Source organism: Pelodiscus sinensis, chromosome 5, assembly GCF_052426305.1.
Source record: "Pelodiscus sinensis isolate ZL-2025 chromosome 5, ASM5242630v1, whole genome shotgun sequence".
Taxonomy (NCBI): domain Eukaryota; kingdom Metazoa; phylum Chordata; order Testudines; family Trionychidae; genus Pelodiscus; species Pelodiscus sinensis.
In genome coordinates, this window is record NC_143056.1 from 33745705 (window position 1) to 33767489 (window position 21785).

General features: G+C 45.2%; 1 protein-coding gene across 2 annotated transcripts in view; it reads left to right on the plus strand.

The window, feature by feature from the left end:
* Nucleotides 1-2125: 2125 nt before the first annotated feature.
* EML5 (EMAP like 5) overlaps nucleotides 2126-21785 on the plus strand; it is a 332722-nt gene continuing 313062 nt past the window's right edge. For both annotated transcript variants that reach the window (XM_089778388.1, XM_075926740.2), the window contains exon 1: nucleotides 2126-2663. In XM_089778388.1, the coding sequence (XP_089634514.1) occupies nucleotides 2467-2663 (197 nt within the window). In that variant the 5' untranslated portion in view covers nucleotides 2126-2466. The remainder of the gene's footprint in view (nucleotides 2664-21785) is intronic.

The following is a 21785-nucleotide window of genomic DNA, read 5'->3' on the forward strand; positions in this document are numbered from 1 at the left end:
CTAAAATGATCAGGGGTTGGGAACAGGTCCCATATGAAGAGAGGCTAAGGAGACTGGGACTTTTCAGCTTAGAAAAGAGGAGACGGAGGGGGGACAGGATAGAGGTCTCTAAAAGCAAGAGTTGGGTGGAGACGGTGCATTTGGAAAAGTTCTTCATTAGTTCCCATAAAGAAGGACTAGAGGACACCAAAGGAAAGAAATGGGTAGCAGGCTTCAAACTAGTAACAGAAAGTTCTTCTTCACAAAGTAAAGAGTCAAGCTGTGGAACTCCTTGCTGCAGGAGGCTGTGAAGGCTAGAACTGGAACAGAGTTTAAAGGGAAGTGAGATCAAGTCATGGAGGTTGGATCCATGGAGTGGTATTAGTCAGGGGGTAGGAGTGGTGTCCCTGCCCAAGGTTTGTGGAAGGCTGGAGAGGGATGGCATGAGACAAATGGCTTGGTCACTGTCTTCGGTCCATCCTCTCCAGGGTCCCTAGGGTTGGCCGCTGTCGGCAGACAGGCTACTGGGCTAGATGGACCTTTGGTCTGACCCAGGACGGCCATTGTAAGCTCAGGGCTCAGGGTCGGGGGTCTCAGTGGACCACCTTGATTTTCATGCACACCTGCTCCTGGGTGGCCAGGCTGGCAGCTATTCTGCCCAAGCTGGCCACTTTCCTGAGCCTAGTGCAGAGATTGTGGACGAGGTCCACGATGTCCGCACTAGCCCAGGCAGGTGCCCGCCTCTTGCGGTCCCAGGCAAGCTCCCGGGAGCTGCCAGCCTGGTCCCGGGAAGAGGGGGAGGGCTGAGGGGCATCGGGTGGGTGGCTTGATCCGTGCCAGGTGCAGGGTCTGCTGGCTGGGTGCTGGCAGGCTTGCACCTGGCACGGGCACCGTAGCCAGCCTGTGCCCCTTTAAGGGGTCCGGGGCCAGGAGGGGGGCAGTAGAGTTTTCCTGGTGTTGGCCAGAGTGGCCACCAGGGAAACCTGGGGAGGGCTAGCCTCCCACTAGTTCGAATTAAGGGGCTACACACCCCTTAATTCGAACTAGCTAGTTCGAACTAGGCTTAATCCTCGTGGAATGAGGATTACCTAGTTCGAACTAAGCGCTCCGTTAGTTCGAATTAAATTCGAACTAACGGAACGCTAGTGTAGCGCCTATGAAAGTTAGTTCGAACTCGTCCGTTAGTTCGAACTAACTTTGTAGTGTAGACATACCCTAACAGACTAACTTGGCTATCCCATGAAGCTTCTCTCTGGATTATAAGTAAAGGGAAGTTTTGATAGCAAACCAGAAATTCACACAACTTTAAAATCACCTGATAAAGAATAAACTCATCACACAGGAAAAAGAACAAATATAAAAATAACAATTGTAAGCTATAAAATGACACTAAGACCCTAAGAAGTGTCATGCCAGAAAGCACTATGAGATGTGATTTCTTAGTGTCAATTATTATTTTCCAGGATTATGTGCTATTTAAACCATAAATAGCATTTTGAGATTAGCATGATTTTAATTAAGGAAAATGATGTCAGGCTAAGGACAATGTGTAATACAGATATTGCTTAACGGTAGTTTCATTCTTTTATTTTAAGAATGCAATACAGGAACCGAAGTCAGACCCTTAGCATTGCGGACAAGACACTAGGCTGTATTCGGAAATACTATACCTATGCAAACTGATAAGGAATTCTTTTACACATTGCAACCATGTGTGGTAACTCTGGAAGCCTTTTGGGGGTAGAGGACAAACTAATTCATGGAATCAAGTGGACTTTGGGCTGCACGATACATTATATTAGCTAGAGAAGAACTTAGTCCAGGCATTTAGTTTCCCCCAGATGTAGGCACCACATGCCATAGGGGCTGGTGTTGAGATGTAACTTCCAGAGAGGAGCGCAAGCTTCTCCGCTGCCCACACCGTATATTGGCACCACTGCAGCTGGCTCATCTCATTTGGTAGCTTTCATTCCCTTTACACGTTCCCCTATCTTCCAGTCAACCCATCTGCTCCTTTCTTAAGCCCAGCTCCTATATCTTGTCCTTCACTTCGTCCCTGTCCCCCTCCAACCCTCCCCTCAGCTCCATCCTGGCCGTTCCTCCCCTCGCCCGCTTTCAACCCTCTCTGTGAGCGGGCTCTGGCGGCAGAGGGGGGCAGCGCGGTTAGCAGGCGGCGCCGGGCATGCTCAGGCGGCTCGGGCATGCGTAGTGCATCCCAGCAGCCACTTCGGAGTGGAAGCTGTTTCTGGCGCTAACAGTTCCAGGCGGTGTCTCAGTGCAGCCATGTCTGGCGTGAGGAGACCAGCCCAGCTACTTCGGCGGCGCCCTCTGTGAGGAGGCGGAGGAGAGGCAGCGGAGGGCGTCTATGTCGGCGGCCAGGGATTAGGGTGGGAGACACCGAACCCGGGAGGGGCGAGAGAGTAGCTAACCCCCTCTCCCCTGGGGCTTCGGCGGGGGAGACGCGGAGCCGGCCAGCGGTAGGGGGACATGGCTGACCGGAGCGCCCCCAACTGCCACCTGCGGCTAGAGTGGGTGTATGGCTACCGGGGTCACCAGTGCCGCAACAACCTCTACTACACGGCGGCTAAGGAGATCGTCTATTTCGTGGCGGGGGTCGGCGTGGTCTACAGCCCTCGGGACCACCGTCAGAAATTCTACCTGGGGCACCAGGACGACATCATCAGGTAGAGACCCTGACGCCCTTCCCTGTGCCCTCGGCCCAGAGCCCCGGCTGAAATCCTGCCGGACATCGGGACGTGCCGGCCAGCGGAGATACCTTTGTATTCTGCAACCCTCCCACTCCCACTATGCCCTGTCGGTGGGCACTAGGGCATCCCTGGGTATCCGAGGCTCCGATCCCCAGAAACACCGGTAGAAATTATACTTGGGTGCCGGACTGTGTCATGTCCAGTGCCAGGCTCACCCAACACCCGAGACCCCTCAACCCTTTCTTTTGGCGCCCAGTGACCACAGAATATTGGAAAGAATCTGAATATGGCAATCACCGTGTGGCTTTAACGCCCTTCCCCCTCCTTACAATTTAGTTTGTCTTGTATAGCAGCAAGAATCCCTCTAGACATGACTTTTGGATCCTGCGGTTCACTGCCTGCTTTCCTCAGGTGTTTGGTGCTGAAATTTGTATGCATGGCTGTATGTCAATATTTTGCCAGTGTAAAATGATGTGTCTCGACCGTTGCTTAGTTCCCATCTGTGTGTGAAAGGCAGGGAAGTGGAAGTAGTAATCTGATGTGCATTTCAAAGTCATTCAACACAGGAGGAGATTAATCTGGAGCAGGTAGACCTTTGGCCCACATTAAATATGGAAAGGCTTCTGCAACTTTTAAAATAATTTTATAATACCAAACATTCTTGCAGGTTTGAATTTTATTCTATAAGTCTATTTGTAGTAGGCTAAAAGGTGAGTCTTATTAGATGCTGAAGTTAATAAAAAGGATGAAACCCCAGTGATGTAAAAGAGAGAGTAGATGTCTTGAAGACCCTTATTTCCTAAATACACCACACCAATCTGAGCAGGCTTTTGGATACTCAGTTATTGGAATGTGAGTGGCAGTATTTTGAAGTGTATAAAAGGCAGGTGTGAATCTGAATCAGCAATTCTTTCTCTTCTAGTAGGCCTCATTGTATGTGAATTTTAAATATTGTTCTCATTTGATGGCTGTTTTTATTTAGAGAACAGTTTACAGTATCCATTAATCTTATAAAAACACATTGTAGACTGTGAATTGCTTGGGATGCTAGAAAGCACTTGGCATATCTTTTATATTTGTTGTACAAATGTATTAACCAGCATTGCACATAGAGAGTAAAATGGATGCTGATGGTTTCATTCATGGTTTAATACAGTTTAGAAATCTGGACCAAAATGGCCACAGATATTTCTGTTTTTTGTTTTTATTTTAAAAATCTGCTTAGGGTTTTTTTGAAAATTTTATAATATTCATATGAACTTTCCTTACTGTTAATTCTGTCCCTACATTATTTCCTAATCAATGCTCAAAATTAAAAGAAAAAAATTAGGTAGTTCATGGAATGCTGTAGTATACTATGCAATCAAGTGGGATCAGACGTGTGAATTAGTTATTTTTCTGTGGTCTTTTTTTTTTTCCTTCTTAAATCTGAAACAAGCACCTCAGGAATAGTCATCAACTCCTCTGGCAAGGAGGCATTGTGGAAAGTCCATCATAACTTCTGTGAGGTTTTTCTTCCTTTGAACATAGCTCATACTAATGTAAGGCCCAATCTTGCAAAGGTTTACTACAGAGTGCATGTTGACATGAACAGTTCTCATTAATATAAAATCTCAGAGTTGTAGCTGTGTTAGTCAGTATCTGCAAAAACAACTAGGAATCTTGTGGCACCGTGGGGACGTCTACGAACAGCAGGGCTAAAGTTGAATTAAGCTACACAATTTGAGCTACATCAAGTGCCTAGATTAAATAAAAAAGCTTAATTTGGCTTTTGGTGCAGGCTACAGAGCCGGAAGTCAAAGGAAGAATGCTCTTCCTTTGACTTCCCTTACTCCTTGTGAAATGATGGTTACAGGAGTTGGAGTAAGAAGTCCTCCAGCTCAACATTATTTCCAAATAAAGACTTGCAGTGTAGATGGGTACTAAGTTATTTTGGAATAACACCAGTTATTCCTAAATAACACTGCTGTGTAGTCATACTCTTAAGAGACTAACAGATTTATTAGGGCATAAGCTTTTGTGGGTAAAACCCACTTCAGCAGATGAATTGGAGTGGAACTTACAGCAGCAGGAGTGTATTTATAAGGAAGAAGTTGCTTGCTTTAATGAAGCTAATTAAGTCAGGGTGGAAATGGGCCATTCATAGCACTGGAGATGTGAATATTCTGCGAGGGGAAATTGCTTTTATAATGCATTAGCCAGTTGAGATCCTTAGTCAGTACTAAGCTAATAGTGTTGAATTTGCAAATGAATTCTAGTTTAGATGTCTCCCCTTACCCCTGCTTTTTGAAATTCTTATGTACAAGGATGGCTACTTTCAAATCCACTCCATTTGATGAATTGGGTTTTACCCACGAAAGCTTATGCTCTAGTAAATCTGTTAGTCTCTAAGGTGTCTCGTTTTCTCATTGAAGGAAGACTTACTATCTCTTGATTTCAATGGGGCTATCATATCATTATACCTGGTAGAAGTGCTGACAGAACTGGATCATGAGAAAAAAGTAATTTATGGCTTCAAATTGTGAAATTTCTTTGGTCTTTATGAAAGTTTGTATGGAGGGCTAATTTCTAATATATAGTAAGAAAATGTGCATCTGTCTGTTTTTGAGCTGTTTGTTCAAGAACTCCTAAACGGTAAGGGCTAGGACTACAAAATTTGGTATGCAGCTTCCTTTTATCATAACTTAAGGCAAGGTCAGAGTTTGGTTGTGCCAGGATAATGGGATGTGTATAGATTTGACTGTTTCTCATAAAATGGAAAAGGAGGGGTCTGGCAGGAGAGAGTTATACTGTAGAATGATTACAAGGGGGTAGTAAAAGGCCAGAGATGGGAACCGGGACTGCTATAACCCCACTGGGCCATTAGGATGCAAGAATGGAGAAAGGGACTACTATACGTTTCAGAGAGTGTGTCTGTAGTGGCACTTCTCACTTTACCCTAGGCTGCTGTGTTGAGAGAGAGCTGGGGTAGCCTTCTCTCCCTGGGGTAGCTTGTATTCTGAACCCCTCATTCCAAACCCTGTCCCAGAACAATGATTTAAATTAGGGTTGTTAACTGTCATTTATTTGTGTAAACATGTAACTGCTGGAAATTCTAGTGGTTACGTGTTTACATGCAAGAGGGGGCAGGTGGGAGCCAGTGCTGGGGGGAGCTGCCTTTTAAGCAATTCTCTGTGGGAGGCAGCAGGGGGAGGCAGGTGGCTCTGTGGAACAGGTAAACACGGAGAACTGGCTCCCACCTGCCTGCCTGCCTGCGCTGCTGCCTCTGTGGGAGGCGGTGCGGGGAGAGGGGGTAGCTTTGTGGGAGCTAGCAACACGGAGAGCTGACTTGAAAGCCCACTCTGGGCACTGTCTCTCACTCCCAACCCTTCTTGCTGCCTCTGATACATGTTGAATATAGACAATATGATTAACTGATAAGCTTGAGCTTAGGGTTAATTGTGTAATCAACTACACACTAACATCCCTAATTTAAATGAAGAAAAACTAAACTAAGTTTTTTGTTAAGGACCTGAGCAATGCTAGATAAATCTTCTAGTTTGGGAGAAGGCTAATAACCACTTGTGATTTAAAATGTACTAAAGAGCAGAAATTCTGCAGAGGGGAAATCTTTAGTGACTTGCCTGATTGTTAGTAGATATGTTTTGGTTTCTGTAGTATAGTGATTGAACATACAGGAGGTTTTGCTTTACAGACTAGTGCAGTTATGATGATCTAATTCTTTATCTGTTTGCTGAGGAAATCATTGTGGAGTAGTTGACTGTTTTCAGTTGTGTATAGTTCTGTATGCCTATCAGACCTGATTCATCTGAAGAAATGAGTTGTATCCATGAAAGCTCATAATACCACCTACTTTTTTGTTAGTATCTAAGGTGCTACAGTACTATTCATGTTTAAGTTTTATATAGAACTGTTAGAAGATGTAGTGAATAGAATGACTGTTTCCAATGATACCATCACATTTATGATGATTAATGGGTTACTTTATATTTTCTCCTCAACAATACCAAACCAACCTTGGTAGCATTTCATACCTAACTTTAGGGACTGAAGGCTTTAGTTCTGAAAGATATCTGACTTGTAGTAACTCATCGTCCTGAAATATTAAATTAAATGTTTTTTTTCCTCAAAGAAGTTAACTATGAAACATATTTAGGAATGTCATTGAAGGTGTGACTATATGAGAGAATAATCATTATAGCCACTTTATTTTCTTCACAAAAAAGTAAGTTTTCAGTGTATTATATTAGCAAATTTTCAGTTTCATAAATGCTGCAATGTTGTTATTTACAATCTCTGTAAGAAGAAAACTGCAGGATTGCAATTTCTGTATGCCTACATGAGTTCTCATTTGTAAAAGCAGGTTTGAGGTTATAGACTTTCTGTTAATAAATTACAATCAAACTTAAATGCATATTGATATACATCTTTTAAGTTTAAATTGCTTTTTAAACTTCTAATAACTAAGTCCCAGAATGCTGGTCAGGTAGTAGGGATGTTAAAAAGCAGTTAATTAGGTAACCTTGTAACCACTGAAAATCTCAGTTGTTACATGGTTGCACGCTGGGGGCTCTGCAGTATATAGCTTATACAGCAGAGCCTGGGTGCAGCTGGCTTCCTGTGAGCAAAGCCGGCTGGTCCCACTCCCGGGGAGCAGGCTGTGCTATGGGCTCTGCAGTATAATCTTTATGCTGTAGAATCTATAGTACAGGGTGGCAGCCGGTTCCCTGGGAGTCGGTGCATGCCAGAAGCCAGCTCTTAAGCTGGCCCCCACTTGCCATGCCTGCTCCCGGAAAGCTGGCTGCTATCCCGCACTGCTGCCTCTTAAAGCTAGCTCATAGCATGTGCTGACTCCCATCCCAACTCCAAGGGAGCCAGGAGTCACCCTGTGTTGTGGGATCTGATACAGAGCCAGCAGTGTAGGGTGGCAGCTTGCTCCCTGGGTGCAGGACGGGAAACTATGTGTAACCGTTAATGGTAACTGATAAGCCCAAGCTTATCAGTTAACCATTTGATTAGTTATACTATTACATCCCTGGTAGGTTTATTTGTGGTAGTGTTCTGCATATATATGGCATGTTTTGAATGATATCCTGACAATAAGCAGCACTCAGGAAGATAGGAATTTCCACTCCAGATCATACTAATGGTTCCTCTAGACCAGTTCAGTGTCCTATTTCTGTTAGTGGGGGGCACTAGATTCTTGAGAAAGGTGCAAGAACTTATTTAGTGAACAATAATGGAATAACCTATCCATAGTAGACAGAGTTTCCTCCGGATACCATCAGTTAATAATTAGCACCTGGTGTCAAGATTTAAACTTAGTATTTAAAATAAAACACACAACTGGTTTAATCCTACCTAATTTAGCTAAATGTTCTCATTATCCATGTAAAATGTCTAATTTTATTCTTAATCATGGTAAACTCTTGGACTCAGTTTTACTCGTGGGAATGAATTCCATGGGTTAATTATTCATGAAGACAGAAAAAAGTTTTCTTTTTATCCATTCATTGCCTTTCAATGTAATTGAATGTCCTTTTGTTTTTGTTATATGAGAGAGTAATTAGGATCACTCAGATTACTTTCTCTGATGTCCCTCCCCTTGTCTCCACTCTAAAATGACAGCCCTGACTTATTTTCTATTCATAAAAGGGCTTTCCATGCTTCTAATAATTTTCGTTCCTCATCCTTGGGCTCTGTTTTATTTTTGCCGTGTATCTTCTGAGAGTCAATAGCCAGAAGTGAACACAGCATTTCAGGTGAGGGCATATCATTGATGCATATTATATTTTCAGCATTACGTTCTCTCATTCTACAGTAGTTCAGCTATGCCACTATAGTTAAAGTTGTGACATAATTTCTGTTTAAAGGGCAAACTTTCTGAATTCCTTAAATTGAGATGCTTGGTTGGATTTCTTTGATGCTTGGTGCGGCTGAGCAAAGAGTAGGATAGGGCCAGTGAGCTAACTTTCAGGTAATTTGAACTAGGGTCTCCTAGTTAGGGTTAGGGTTTGAACAGGAACAGCTAACAGGAAGTTTGGAGAGGGAGTTCTCCAGGTAAAAGAGGAGTAAAAATGGGACCCTTGTGGTAAGTGGCTGTCTGGAGTGTGTGTTTGTGTGTGGGGGAGTTATTTGCTGTGTGCTGAGCTTGTGTTTGTCTGGTTGGTTGGTTTTTGTTTGTTTGTTTGAAGGAACTTCTAAAAGGTTGGAAATCTAGAAGCCTCTGTTAATTGGCTGAGCCTAAGTCAGGGGGAGAGGCTACCAGAGCTATATAAGCCTGTGACTCAGCGACCAGGGAGCAGCTAACAGGGAGTTTAGAGGGGGAGGTTATAGAGCACTAGTGACTTCTGACCTTCTTTAAAACATAACTCGTATAATAATCTATATTCCAGAGGTTTAAAAAGAATCCCAGCTTATACTTAAACGTATTCATTAGAAAAATGGAGACAGAAGCCCAGCAGCAGAGTGGGGGCTATCCTGTTTATTGCATCGAGTGTAACATGTATGATTATCTGCCCTGTGGGTGGGTGGCATATGTGTGCACCCGTTGCAAGGAGCTCCTGACCCTCAGAGACCAAGTTCGGGCTTTGGAGGCCAGGGTGGCTGAACTGGAGGAGCTAAGGGAGGTAGAGAGATATGTTGATGAGACTTTCTGGGACACTGTAGTACTGTCCACCTCCAGTCTGAGAGCCCCAGTGCTCTTAAGGAGGATGAAAGTCTCAAGGGAACAGAAACAAAATACAGGACTATGTAGCACTTTAAAGACTAACAAGATGGTTTATTAGATGATGAGCTTTCGTGGGCCAGACCCACTTCCTCAGATCAAATAGTGGAAGAAAATAGTCACAACCATATATACCAAAGGATACAATTAAAAAAAATGAACACATATGAAAAGGACAAATCACATTTCAGAACAGAAGGGGGATGCGGGAGGGAGGCGGGGGGGAGGGGGGGAGGAAGGAAGGTGAATGCCTGTGAGTAAATGATATTAGAGGTGAGGAAGGGTAGATGTCTGTGAGTTAATGGAATTAGAGGTGATAATTGGGGAAGCTATCTTTGTAATGGGTAAGGTAGTTGGGGTCTTTGTTCAGCCCCCTGCGGAGAGTGTCGAATTTTAGCATGAATGCCAGTTCAAGGGAACAGAGCATTCAATGGGAACAGAGGGAAACCATCCCGTAGTTGGGACCCTCCTCCCAGAGGATGTTGCGGTATCCTCTCGCACTGAGGATACCTCTGAGGGGGAGGGAATGCCAGTTAGGAAGAGGCAGGTGTTAGTAGTGGGTAATTCGATCATTAGAAACATAGATAGTTGGGTTTGTGATGACCGGAAGAACCGTATGGTCACTTGCCTGCCTGGTGCAAAGGTTGCGGATCTCTCGAGGCATCTAGATAGACTTATGTGTAGTGCTGGGGAGGAGCCAGTAGTCGTGGTACATGTAGGTACCAATGACGTAGGGAAGGGTAAGAGAGATGTCCTGGAGGCCAAATTTAGGCTGCTAGGAAAGAGACTGAAATTTAGGACCTCTGTGGTGGCATTCTCGGAAATGCTTCCAGTTCCATGCGCAAGGCCAGGTAGGCAGGCAGAGCTTCAGAGTCTCAATGCGTGGATGAGATGATGGTGTAGGGAAGAGGGGTTTGGATTTATTAGGAACTGGGGACTCTTTTGAGAGAGGGGGAGCCTATACAGGAAGGATGGGCTCCACCTAAACCAGGATGGAACCAGACTGCTGGCACTAAACATTAAAAAGGCCGTAGAGCAGTTTTTAAACTAAGAGATGAGGGAAAGCCGATTGGTGCGGAGATGCACGTAAATCAGATGGAGACTTCTCTTAGAGGAGAATCCATTGATAGAGATTCCCTAAGCTGTAGTCAGAAAGAGAGATGGGGAGAAACCATGGGCCAGAGCAGACAAACAACCGCATACAAAGGAATCCAATGCATCAGGGAAGGGCAGACAAATAAGCAGTGGCAAATTTATAAAGTGCTTCTATACAAATGCTAGGAGTCTGACTAATAAGATTGGTGAACTAGAGTACCTCGTATTAAAGGAAGAAATTGACATAATAGGCATCACTGAAACCTGGTGGAATGAGGAAAATCTGTGGGACACAATCATACCGGGATATAAAATATATCGAAAGGATAGAGCAGGCTGGGTGGGTGGCGGAGTGGCACTGTATGTGAAAGATAATGTAGAATCAAATGAAATAAAAATATTAAGTGAATCAACATGTTCCATAGACTCGCTATGGATAGTAATTCCATGCTCCAATAATAAGAAATTAACAGTAGGGATATATTACCGACCACCTGACCAGGACAGCGATACTGACATTGAAATGCTGAGGGAGATTAGAGAGGCTACCAAAATAAAGAACTCTATGATAATGGGGGATTTTAATTACTCCCCTATTGACTGGATACATGTCACCTCAGGAAGAGAAGCTGAGATAAAATTTCTCAATGGCTTAAATGACTGCTTCTTGGAGCAGCTGGTGCAGGAACCCACAAGTGGAGAGGCAATTCTCGATTTAGTCCTGAGTGGAGCGCAGGATCAGGACTAGGAAATAACCGTTACAGGACCGTTTGGGAATAGTGGCCATAATATAATAACATTCAACATTTCTGTGGTGGGAAGAACACCTCAGCAGTCCAGCACCCTGGCATTTAATTTCAAAAAGGGGAATTACACAAAAATGAGGAAATTAGTTAAACAGAAATTAAAAGGCACAGTGACTAGAGCCAAATCCATCAAGCTGCATGGAAACTTTTTAAAGACACCATAATAGAGGCCCAACTTAAATGTAAACCCCAAATTAAAAAACATAGCAAGAGACCTGAAAAAGAGTCACCGTGGCTTAACCACCATGTAAAAGAAGCAGGGAGGGGCAAAAAGGTATCTTTTAAGAAGTGGAAGTCCAATCCTAGTGAGATAAATAGAAAGGAACATAAACACTGTCAAATCAAGTGTAAAAATGTAGTAAGAAAAGCAAAAAAAGATTTTGAGGAACAGCTAGCCAAAAACTCAAAAAGAAATAACAAAATGTTTTTTAAGTACATTAAAGCAGGAAGCCTGCTAAAAAACCTGTGGGTCCCCTAGATGATTGAGCTATAAAAGGAGCAGTCAAGGATGATAAAGCCATTGCGGAGAAACTAAATGATTTCTTTGCTTCAGTCTTCACAGCTGAAGACGTTGGGGAGATTCCCAAATCTGCACCATCCTTTGTGGGTAATGAATCTGAGGAACTGTCCCAGATTGAAGTGTCATTAGAGGAGGTTTTAGAACAAATAGAAAAACTTACTGTTAACAAAACTCCAGGACAGGATGGCATTCATCCAATGGTTCTAAAAGAACTCAAATGGGAAATTGCTGAGCTATTATCTGTGGTTTGTAACCTATTCCTTAAATCAGCTTCTGTACCTTATGACTGTTAGCGAACAGGTGAGTGCTAACAGGGAGTTTAGAGAGGGAGTTCTCCAGGTAAAGGAGAAGCAGATACAGGACTTTTGAGGGAAGTGTGTGTTGTGTTTGGGGCTTTCTTGCTGTGTGCTGAGCTTGTGTTTGTGAGTGAGGGTTGGTGTATGTTCTTTTTTTTGTTTGTTTGTTTGTTTATTTTATTTATTTATTTATTTTCCCCTGTGTTTGAGAGTGAGGCTTTTTTTTCCCACTTCCCCTTTGCCCTTCCCCTCCCCTTAATGCAGTTTGTGCTCTGATTGGCTATGATTGGTAGGGGCTGTGATTGGCAGGTGGAAACTGTTGGCTTCTAATTAAAGTTTGAATTCTAGAAGCCTCTGCTGATTGGCTGAGCCTTGGTAGGGGGAGGGGCTTTCAGGCACTCGAGGGCTTTATAAGGCAGTGGGCAAGCGACCAAGGAGCTTGCGAACAGAAGCCTCTGCTGATTGGCTGAGCCTTGGTAGGGGGAAGGGCTTTCAGGCACTCCAGGGCTTTATGAGGCAGTGGGCAAGCGACCAAGGAGCTTGCGAACAGGACTGCAGCGATGGATGGTGACGGGTCTGCTGCTGTCACTTGCACAGCGTGTGCCATGTTTGTCTTCCTCCTGGAAGAAAGAACAGATTTCATCTGCACAAAGTGCAAGCTGGTGGACATTTTGGAAGAAAAAATTAGAGGACTGGAGGCCCAAGTGTCAACCCTACGCTCGATCAGAGAGGATGAAGACTTCCTCAATAGAAGGCAACGTTTAATCCTTCAAGCACGGCAGGCAGAGGAGCCAGAGAGGGCAGTACATGACCAAGAAGAGAACTAGCAGCATGTAACTTCTAGAAGGGGAAAAAGGCCAACACGGGAATCCCCCAATGCTATAGAGGTAAGTAATCGCTTTCAAGCTTTCTCCACAGGCTCTGCAGTGCTGAAAGCTTTGGAAGGGACCTCACAAGGAAGAAACCAGAAGAGAACACCATCTACTGGAAGGCTTGGGATGCGTAGTCCTAGAGATGGGGGTTCTACAGCTACCACCCCCAAAAGAAAACGACGGGTGGTGGTGGTCGGGGACTCCCTCCTAAGAGGGACTGAGCATCCCTCTGCCGTCTGGACCTGGAATCTCGAGAGGTGTGCTGCTTACTGGGAGCTCGCATTCAGGATGTCACTGAGAGGCTTACCAAGCTGATCAAATCTTTGGATTGCTACCCCTTCCTGCTTCTCCACGTGGGAACTAATGATACGGCCAAGAATGACCTTGAGCGGGTTACTGCGGATTACGTAGCGCTGGGAAGAAGGATCCGAAGAATTCGGAGCACAAGTGGTGTTCTCATCCATCCTCCCTGTTGAGCGGAAAGGACTGGGCAGGGATTGTCGAATTGAGGATGTAAATGCGTGGTTGCGCAGGTGGTGTCGCAGAGAGGGCTTTGGTTTCTTCGACCATGGGACTCTGTTCCGGGCGCAAGGATTGTTAGGAAGAGATGGGATCCACCTAACGAAGAGAGAAAGGAGCATCTTCGTGGGCAGGCTTGCAAACCTAGTGAGGAGGGCTTTAAATTAGGTTCGTCTGGGGTCGGTGACCAAAACCCTGAAGGGAGTGGGAAAGTCGGATACCGGGAAGAAATGCATAGAACAAGGAGCAAGAAAGGAGGACCCCAGTTCCAAATGGAGAAGATCGGGCAATCAACTGGTTACCTGAAGTGTTTGTACACTAATGCGAGAAGCCTGGGCAACAAACAGGAAGAACTGGAGGCCCTGGCCCAGACCAAGAAATATGATTTAATTGGGATAACAGAGACTTGGTGGGCTGACTCTCATGACTGGAGTGCTGTCATGGAAGGGTATTGACTGTTCAGGAAGAACAGGCAGGGGAGAAAAGGAGGAGGAGTTGCACTATATGTAAGAGAGCACTACGATTGCTCTGAACTCCAGTATAAAGAGGGAGAAAAACCTGTTGAAAGTCTATGGGTTAGGTTTAAAGGAGCATACAACAGCAGTGATGTTGTGGTTGGTGTCTGCTACAGGCCACAAATCAGGTGGATGAGGTAGAATCATAGAATCATAGGACTGGAAGGGACCTCGAGAGGTCATCGAGTCCAGCCTCCCGCCCTCAAGGCAGGACCAAGCTCCCTCTACACCATCCCTGACAGATGTCTATCTAACCTGTTCTTAAATATCTCCAGAGAGGGAGATTCCACCACCTCCCTTGGCAATTTATTCCAATATTTGACCACCCTGACAGTTAGGAATTTTTTCCTAATGTCCAATCTAAACCTCCCTTGCTGCACTTTAAGCCCATTACTCCTTGTCCTGTCCTCAGAAACCAAGAGGAACAAATTTTCTCCTTCCTCCTTGTGACACCCTTTTAGATATTTGAAAACCGCTATCATGTCCCCTCTTAATCTTCTTTTTTCCAAACTAAATAAGCCCAGTTCATGAAGCCTGGCTTCATAGGTCGTGTTCTCTAGACCTTTAATCATTCTTGTCGCTCTTCCCTGTACCCTTTCCAGTTTCTCCTCATCTTTCTTGAAATGTGGCACCCAGAACTGGACACAGTACTCCAGCTGAGGCCTAACTAGTGCAGAGTGGACTGGCAGAATGACTTCACGAGTTTTGCTTACAACACACCTGTTGATACAACCTAGAATCATATTTGCTTTTTTTGCAACAGCATCACACTGTTGACTCATATTCAACTTGTGGTCCACTATGACCCCTAGATCCCTTTCCGCCATGCTTCTTCCTAGACCCGTGGTCCCCAACACGGTGCCCGCGGGCGCCATGGCGCCCGTGGGGGCATTTCCATGCGCCCGCCAGGTGCTCGGGGCTGGCCTGGCCCCAGGCACATGGCGCGCGGCGCTTGGCGGGGGGAGCGCCGGCCCCGGGCGCACGGCGCTTGCGGGGGGTGGGGGAGCGCCGGCCCCGGGCGTGCGGCGCTTGCGGGGGGAGGGTAGGGGGGAGCGCCGGCCCCGGGCGCGCGGCGCTTGTGTGTGGGGGGGGAGCCGCGGGCCCCGCCCCCGGGTATGCGGCTATGAGGGGGGGGGCCGCCCCCGGGCGCCCGGCGAGCGAACGGCCACGCCCCCTGGCGCCCGACAACCTGAAAAGTTTGGGGATCACTGTCCTAGACAGTCGCTTCCCATCTTGTATGTATGGAACTGATTGTTCCTTCCTAAGTGGAGCACTTTGCATTTCTCTTTATTAAACTTCATCCTGTTTACCTCTGACCATTTCTCTAACTTGCTAAGGTCATTTTGAATTATGTCCCTATCCTCCAAAGAAGTTGCAACCCCACCCAGTTTGGTATCATCTGCAAACTTAATAAGCGTACTCTCTATCCCAATATCTACATCATTGATGAAGATATTGAACAGTACGGGTCCCAAAACAGACCCTTGCGGAACTCCACTTGTTATCCCTTTCCAGCAGGATTTAGCACCGTTAACAACAACTCTCTGACTATGGTTATCCAGCCAATTATGCACCCACCTTATCGTGGCCCTATCTAAGTTATATTTGCCTAGTTTATCAATAAGAATATCATGCGAGACCGTATCAAATGCCTTACTAAAGTCTAGGTATATGACATCCACCACTTCTCCCTTATCCACAAGGCTCATTATCCTATCAAAGAAAGCTATCAGATTAGTTTGGCATGACTTGTTCTTCACAAACCCATGCTGGCTATTCCCTATCACTTTATTACCTTCCAAGTGTTTGCATATGATTTCCTTAATTACCTGGTCCATTATCTTCCCTGGGACAGACGTTAAACTGACCGGTCTGTAGTTTCCTGGGTTGTTCTTATTCCCCTTTTTATAGATGGGCACAATATTTGCCCTTTTCCAGTCTTCTGGAATCTCCCGTCTGCCATGATTTTTCAAAGATCATAGCTAAAGGCTCAGATACCTCCTCTATCAGCTCCTTGAGTATCCTGGGATGCATTTCATCAGGACCTGGTGACTTGCTGACATCTAACTTTCCTAAGTGATTTTTAACTTGTTCTTTGTGTATCCTATCTTCTAAACTTACCCTCTCTCTGCTTGTATTCACTACGTTAGGCACACCTCCAGACTTCTTGGTGAAGACCGAAACAAAGAAGTCATTGAGCATCTCCGCCATTTCCAAGTTTCCTGTTACTGCTTCTCCCTCCTCACTGAGCAGTGGGCCTACCCTGTCCTTGGTCTTCCTCTTGCTTTTAATGTATTTATAAAAGGTCTTATTGTTTCCCTTCATGCCTGTAGCTAGTTTGATCTCATTTTGTGCCTTTGCCTTTCTAATCTTGCCTCTGCATTCCAGTGTTGATTGCCTATATTCATCCTTTGTTATTTGTCCTAGTTTCCATTTTTTATGAGACTCCTTTTTTATTTTGAGATCATGCAAGATCTCCTTGTTAAGCCAAGCTGGTCTTTTGCCATATTTTCTATCTTTCCTACACAGCGGAATTGTTTGCTTTTGGGCCCTTAACAACGTCCTTTTGAAATACTTCCAACTCTCTTCAGTTGTTTTTCCCTTCAGTCTTGTTTCCCATGGGACCTTACCTACAAGTTCTCTGAGCTTATCAAAATCTGCCTTCCTGAAATCCATTACCTCAATTGTGCTGGTCTCCCTTCTACCTTTCCTTAAGATAGTAGATAGATGAGGTAGATGAGGCTTTCTTCGGACAACTGAGCGAAGCTTCCAGATCGCAGGCCCTGGTTCTCGAGGGGGACTTTAATCACCTTGACATCTGTTGGGAAACCAATACGGCAGTACACAGGCAATCCAGGAAGTTTTTGGAGAATGTTGGGGATAACTTCTTGACACAAGTGTTGAAGGATCCAACCAGGGGCCGTGCGCAGCTTGATCTTCTGCTCACAAACAGGGAGGAACTCATAGGGGAAGTGGAGGTGGGTGACAACCTGGGAAGCAGTGATCATGAGATGGTAGATTTCAGGATCCTGACCAAAGGAAGGAAAGAGAGTAGTAAAATACACCCCTTGGACTTCAAAAAAGCAGACTTTGACTCCCTCAGAGGTCTGATGGGCAGAATCCCCTGGGATGCTAACATGAAGGGGAAAGGAGTCCAGGACAGCTGGCAGTATTTTAAAAAAGCCTTCTTGAAGGCACAGAAAGAAACCATCCTGACACATAGCAAGAGAGACAAACAAGGTAGGAGACTGGATTGGCTTACAGGGGAAATCCTTGGTGAACTTAAGCACAAAAAGGAAGGTTACAGAAAGTGGAAACTTGGACAAATGACTGGGGAGGAGTTTAAATGTATAGCTCGAGAATGCCGGGGGGGTTATCAGGAAAGCGAAAGCACAAATGGAGTTGCGACTGGCGAAGGATGTGAAGGATAACAAGAAAGGTTTCTGCAGGCATGTTAACAAGAAGAAGATGATCAGAGAGCGAGTGCAGCCCCTAATGGATGAAGGAGGTAACCTAGAGACAGATGATGTGGGGAAAGCTGAAGTACTCAATGCTTTCTTTGCCTCTGTATTCACGGACAAAGTCGGCTCCTGGACTTCTGCGCTAAGTGACGCAAGAGGGGATGAAGATGGACAGCCCTTGGTGGGTAAAGAACAGGTTAGGAACTCTTTAGAAAAGCTAAATGTACACAAATCCATGGGTCCGGACTTAATGCACCCGAGGGTACTGAGGGAGTTGGCAAATGTCATTGAGGAGCCTTTGGCTATTATCTTTGAGAAGTCGTGGAGATTGGGAGAAATCCCAGATGATTGGAAAAAGGCAAATGTAGTGCCCATCTTCAAAAAAGGGAAGAAGGACGAACCAGGGAATTATAGGCCGGTCAGTCTTACCTCGGTTCCTGGAAAAATCATGGAAGGGATCCTTAAGAAATCCATTTTGAGGCACTTGGATGAGAGGAAAGTGATTAGGAATAGTCAGCATGGATTCACAAAGGGCAAGTCGTGCCTGACCAATCTGATTAGCTTCTATGATGAGGTAACTGGCTCGGTGGACGTGGGAAAATCAGTGGATGTTATATACCTTGACTTTAGCAAGGCTTTTGATACGGTCTCCCACAATATTCTTGCCAGCAAGTTAAGGGAATGTGGATTGGGTAAATGGACGGTAAGATGGATAGAAAGATGGCTAGGAGGCCGGGCCCAGCGAGTAGTGATCAACGGTTCGATGTCAGGATAGCGGTCAGTTTCTGGCGGAGTGCCCCAAGGTTCGGTTTTAGGGCCGTTTTTGTTCAATATCTTTATTAATGACCTGGATGAGGGGATGGATTGCACTCTCAGCAAGTTTGCGGATGACACTAAGCTGGGGGGAGAGGTAGATACGCTTAAGGGCAGAGATAGGGTCCAGAGTCACTTAGACAAATTGGAGGATTGGGCCACTAAAAATCTGATGAGGTTCAACAAGGACAAGTGTAGAGTCCTGCACTTGGGATGGAAGAATCCCAAGCATAGTTACAAGCTGGGGACCAACCAGTTAAGTAGTAGTTCTGCAGAAAAGGACCTGGGGGTTACAGTGGATGAGAAGCTGGATATGAGTCAACAGTGTGCCCTTGTAGCCAAGAAGGCTAATGGCATATTAGGTTGCATTAAGAGGAGCATTGCCAGCAGATCCAGAGATGTCATTATTCCCCTTTTTCGGTTTTGGTGAGGCCACATCTGGAGTATTGTGTCCAGTTCTGGGCCCCCCACTACAAAAAGGATGCGGACGCATTGGAGAGGGTCCAGCGGAGGGCAACCAAAATGATTAGGGGGCTAGAGCATATGACTTATGAGGAGAGGCTGAGGGACTTGGGTCTGTTTAGTCTTCAGAAGCGAAGAGTGAGGGGGGATTTGATAGCAGCCTTCAACTTCCTGAAGGGAGGTTCCAAAGAGGATGGAGAGAGGCTGTTCTCAGTAGTGACAGATGGCAGAACAAGGAGCAATGGTCTCAAGTTGTGGTGGGAGAGGTCCAGGTTGGATATTAGGAAAAACTATTTCACTAGGAGGGTAGTGAAGCACTGGAATGGGTTACCTAGGGAAGTAGTGGAGTCTCCATCCCTAGAGGTGTTTAAGTCTCGGCTTGACAAAGCCCTGGCCGGGTTGATTTAGATGGGATTGGTCCTTCCTAGAGCAGGGGGCTGGACGTGATGACCTTCTGTTGTCTCTTCCAGTTCTATGATTCTATGATAAGGGGATGGTTTGATGAGATAACATGATCTTGGTAACTAATTGACCATTCATTATCAGTGGGAAATAGGTCAATGGAGGGATGATAGGAGTTACTATAGAGAACTTTCTGGGTGTCTGGTTGGTGAGTCTTGCCCACATGCTCAGGGTTTAGCTGATTGCCATATTTGGAGTCGGGATGGAATTTTCCTCCAGGGTAGATTGGCAGAGGCCCTGGAGGTTTTTCGCCTTCCTCTGTAGCATGGGGCACAGATCACAGCTTGAGGATTCTCTGCATCTTGGGGCCTTCAAAGTATTTGAAGGCTTCAATATCTGAGATATAGGTGAGAGGATTATTCTAAGAGGGGTGGGTGAGATTCTGTGGCCTGCACTGTGCAGGGGGTCAGACTAGATGATCATAATGGTCCCTTCTGACCTTAAAGTCTATGAGTCTATGAGACTGGAAGGTAGCTAACGTGACACCAATATTTAAAAAGGGCTCGAGAGGCGATCCTGGTAATTACAGACCGGTAAGTCTAACTTCAGTACCGGGCAAATTAGTCAAAGGAATAGTAAAGAATAAAATTGTGATGCGTGTAGAAGAACATAATTTGTTGGACAAAAGTCAACATGGTTTCTGTAAAGGGAAATCCTGTCTTACTAATCTATTAGGATATGTCTACACTACCCCGCTAGTTCAAACTAGCGGGGTAATGTAGGCATACCGCACTTGCAAATGAAGCCCGGGATTTGAATTTCCCGGGCTTCATTTGCATAAGCTGGGTGCCGCCTACATTACCCTCCTAGTTCGAATTAGGAGGGTAGTGTAGACATACCCTTAGAGTTCTTTGAAGGGGTTAACAAATATGTGGACAAGGGGGATCCAGTAGATATAGAATACTTAGATTTTCAGAAAGCCTCACCAAAGGGTCCCTCACCAAAGGCTCTTGTGTAAATTACATGGCCACGGAATAATAGGGAAGGTCCTTTCTTGGATTGAGAACTGGTTAAAAGACAGGAAACAAAGGGTAGGAATAAATGGTAAATTTTCAGAATGGAGAGGGGTAACAAGTGGTGTCCCCCAAGGGTCAGTCTTGGGACCAATCCTTTTCAACTTATTTATAACTGATCTGGAGAAAGGTATAAGCAGTGAGGTAGTAAAGTTTGCAGATGATACCAAACTGTTTAGGATAGTCAAGACAGAAGCAGACTGTGAGGGACTCTAAGAAGATCTCACCAAACTGAGTGATTGGGCAACAAAATGGCAAATGAACTTTAATGTGGATAAGTGTAAAGTAATGCACATTGGGGGAAAAATAACCCCAACTTTACGTACAGTATGATGGGGGCTAATTTGGCTATGACAAATCAGAAAAGAGATCTTGGAGTTATTGTGGACATTTCTCTGAAAACTTCCACACAGTGTGCAGCAGTGGTCAAAAAGGCAAATAGGATGCTAGGAATTATTAAGAAAGGGATAGAAAATAAGACCCAGAATATCTTACTGCCCCTGTATAAAACTATGGTACACCTACATCTTGGATACTGTGTACAGATGTGGTCTCCTCACCTCAAAAAAGATATTTTGGCCTTGGAAAGGGTTCAGAAAAGGGCAACTAAAATGATTCGGGGTTTGGAAAGGGTCCCATATGAGGAGAGGTTAAAGCGACTGGGACTTTTCAGTTGAGAAAAGAGGAGACCGAGGGGGGATATGATAGAGGCCTATAAAATCATGAGTGGTGTTGAGTGGGCCGATAAAGAAAAGTTATTTATTATTTCCCTAAATTGAAGAACTAGAGGACACCAAATGAAATTAATGGGTAGCAGGTTTTAAACTAATAAAAGAAAGTTCTTCTTCACACAGCGTGTTGTCAACCTGTAGAACTCCTTGCCAGAGGACGCTGTGAAGGCTAGGACTATAATAGAGTTTAAAGAGAAGCTAGATAATTTCATGGAGGTTAGGTCCATAAAAGGCTATTAGCCAGGGGATAAAATGGTGTCCTTTGCCTCTGTTTGTCAGAGGCTGGAGAGGGATGGCACGAGACAAATTGCTTGATCTTTGTCTTCGGTCCACCCTCTCTGGGGCATCTGGTGCTGGCCACTGTTGGCAGACAGGATTCTGGGCTAGATGGACCTTTGGTCTGACCCAGTATGGCCATTCTTATCTTCTTATGTTCTTTATATATATATATAATCAGACTGCTCTCAAATAGTCATTTTTCAAAAAGTTTCTAGGTGGGTTCTCTTTGCAGAGAGCTAAAGTTCAAACTATAGATGTGACATAGGTCAAAATGGTCTCAGTCTGTTGAGTTTTATTCAAAGTACAGGTTAAAACTCACTAAACTGGGACTCTCTGGTCTGTCAACTTCCATGGCTCTGGTGTGGCACTGGTCTGCCAGCTACAGCAGCGGGGCAGCGGTCAGCCACAATGGCGCTGGGAGCACCAGTGGTGGGACTGCGGGCTGCTGCAGCAATTCTGGTGGGGCTGGGAGTCCCAGGTGAGCCGTGGTAGAGCTGGCGGGACCAGGTGCTCTGGCGGCAGGGCTG